A 2,815-nucleotide genomic window follows, 5' to 3' on the forward strand; every position below is an offset into this window, starting at 1 on the left:
CTCTTTGGATTGGTAGACCACAACTCTTTGGATTGGTAGGCCACGTCTCTTTGGATTGGTAGGCCACGTCTCTTTGGATTGGTAGACCACAACTCTTTGGATTGGTAGGCCACGTCTCTTTGGATTGGTAGACCACGTCTCTTTGGATTGGTAGACCACAACTCTTTGGATTGGTAGGCCACAACTCTTTGGATTGGTAGGCCACGTCTCTTTGGATTGGTAGACCACAACTCTTTGGATTGGTAGACCACAACTCTTTTGATTGGTAGGCCACATCTCTTTGGATTGGTAGACCACAACTCTTTGGATTGGTAGGCCACGCCTCTTTGGATTGGTAGGCCATGCCTCTTTGGATTGGTAGACCACAACTCTTTGGATTGGTAGGCCATGCCTCTTTGGATTGGTAGGCCATGCCTCTTTGGATTGGTAGACCACAACTCTTTGGATTGGTAGACCACAACTCTTTGGATTGGTAGACCACAACTCTTTGGATTGGTAGACCACAACTCTTTGGATTGGTAGGCCACAACTCTTTGGATTGGTAGACAACGTCTCTTTGGATTGGAAGACGTCTCTTTGGATTGGTAGACCACACCCGTTTGGATTGGTAGACCACAACTCTTTGGATTGGTAGACCACAACTCTTTGGATTGGTAGACCACAACTCTTTGGATGGTAGGCCGTGCCTCTTTGGATTGGTAGGCCACAACTCTTTGGAGCGGTAGGCCACGCCTCTTTGGATCGGTAGGCCACGCCTCTTTGGATTGGTAGGCCACAACTCTTTGGATTGGTAGGCCACAACTCTTTGAATTGGTAGACGTCTCTTTGCATTGGTAGGCCACGCCTCTTTGGATTGGTAGGCCACGTCTCTTTGGATTGGTAGGCCACAACTCTTTGAATTGGTAGACGTCTCTTTGCATTGGTAGGCCACGCCTCTTTGGATTGGTAGGCCACGCCTCTTTGGACTGGTAGGCCACGCCTCTTTGGATTGGTAGGCCACACCTCTTTGGATTGGTAGGCCACACCTCTTTAGAAACTTGTGTCTCAGTTTTAGAACCCTTATCTGATCAGTCTTATGAACTGTTTACAAACATAATCATCGTGTCCTTTTTTTCATCAGAACCAGTCTATCCTCTGCACACTGTGCTAAAGCCTGCCTCTCTCATGGTATGGGGGTACATTACACACATACAGCTGCTGCCCACCTTCAGAGCTCTTCCAGGTGGTCCACATGTCCTCCAGGCTGATCTGAGGGTCGGCCCGGTGGAAGCTGCTGGGTTTGGTTCTTGGGTCTGGATCCTTCAGGTCCTCCCTGAGAAACTGAGGAAGAGGAGGGAGCTCAGCTTCCTCACATCAGACTCTGACCTTCAGGTTCTGTCTCTGTCCCACCTCGTCCGTCTCCTCAGAGTCCACCATCCCGTCCTCGTCCTCATCCATCAGTCTGTGGACGCTGCGGATCGCCTCGAAGCTCAGGAGGGAGTTTTCATCGTGGCAGAGGGGCGGGTCGATGTGACACAGGTCTGCAGAACCAGAACCAGAACCAGAACCATCAAACTGTCAGTCAAATATCAGGGTAAACAGTTTCTACAAGACCGGACCCACAGGGTTCTGGTCCAGTCTCAGGTATGGATCCACTTCCTGTCTATTAGCGCTGGCGGCCATCTTGAATTGAAAGGATTTAATGGAGGATGTTTTGATCACCTGACTCTGCGCGGCCRTTAGGCTGCTGATGCTGTGAGTGGGCGTGGTCTCTTCTGTCCAATCCGCTGTCAGCTCTGACRCACACGCTCAGTGCACACGCACACACCAGCCACACACACGCCATACCTGAGGACAAACAGGAAGACAGATTTTCAGAATAAGAGCTGGAACAATTGATTCCTGGGGCAAAGTTCTGCTGGGTCAGAGATCCATCAGAACCAGCAGAACTGAACCAGGGGGCAGTGGTAGAGTCGAGGGTCCGGTCCACTTCTGTCTCCTCTGGGAACGACTCAGAACCAGGTGCATCATGGGAAGAACCCGGGACCAGGGACAGCGGGGAAACTTTGGGTCCGGCAGTCCATGTGGGAGACCCATGGACCCACAGAACCGAGCCCATCCTGCTGTCCCCTCAGGTCCAACAGCTCAGTTCTGTGATGGTTCTGGTCCTGATGTCTTCAGGGTCCACATCTTTTTCAGGACATGAGTATCTGAGAAAGAGGGGACAGGTTCTGGACAGGCCCACCTGCTCTGACCCGGTTCTGTTGGACCCCTCACCACAAACAGCTGAACTCTTCATCACCTGGACTCCTCCTCATCATCAGAACCTTGAAGAAACCTTACTAAAGTGTAAAAACTGGACCGGGTCTCAGAACTGAACCGGACCAGCTTCATTCTGTCTGACAGGAAGTAGAATGTGAAACAATGATCAACTTCCTGCAGCTGGTGGTGCGTTCAGGGACCGAGCTGCTCAGGAGGAAAACAGATCAATAAATCTAACCTTTCCCGCCGCGCGGCTCCAGATCTTTGTTTTTCTTCTGGTAAAGTTGGTTTGAGGTCAAAGGTCAAACAGATGTTCACTTTCCCACCAGCTGCCTTCATCATCATCATCATCATCATGGCTCTTCACTCACCTCCTCTTCCTCCTTTAATCCATCCAAACTTCTCTCTGCGCGAGCTGACAGTCACCGCGGGAAACCTGGATAATCAGCTGAAGTGCTTTGATGTTCACCGCTCCGGCGCGCGACTCAAACTGAAGAAAGATCCGCCCGAGATGCGTTCAAGGACCCGGATCAAAGCTCCGAAATAAAACACTCAGAAAAAATAACAATATTTC

The 2,815-nt window shown here is 50.6% G+C and overlaps 1 protein-coding gene across 1 annotated transcript in view; it reads right to left on the reverse strand.

Moving 5' to 3' along the window:
* Positions 1–2,240, reverse strand: part of LOC106533718 (stromal interaction molecule 1) — a 13,730-nt gene extending 11,490 nt beyond the window's left edge. The window contains exons 1-4 of the mRNA XM_014030141.1: positions 1,702–2,240; positions 1,390–1,520; positions 1,158–1,320; positions 19–1,080 (exon numbers count right to left, since the gene is read on the reverse strand). Of these exons, the coding sequence (XP_013885595.1) occupies positions 19–1,080; positions 1,158–1,320; positions 1,390–1,520; positions 1,702–2,098 (1,753 nt within the window). The 5' untranslated portion in view covers positions 2,099–2,240. The remainder of the gene's footprint in view (positions 1–18; positions 1,081–1,157; positions 1,321–1,389; positions 1,521–1,701) is intronic.
* Positions 2,241–2,815: the final 575 nt, after the last annotated feature.

Source organism: Austrofundulus limnaeus, unplaced genomic scaffold (assembly GCF_001266775.1).
Source record: "Austrofundulus limnaeus strain Quisiro unplaced genomic scaffold, Austrofundulus_limnaeus-1.0 Scaffold1005, whole genome shotgun sequence".
NCBI lineage: Eukaryota > Metazoa > Chordata > Actinopteri > Cyprinodontiformes > Rivulidae > Austrofundulus > Austrofundulus limnaeus.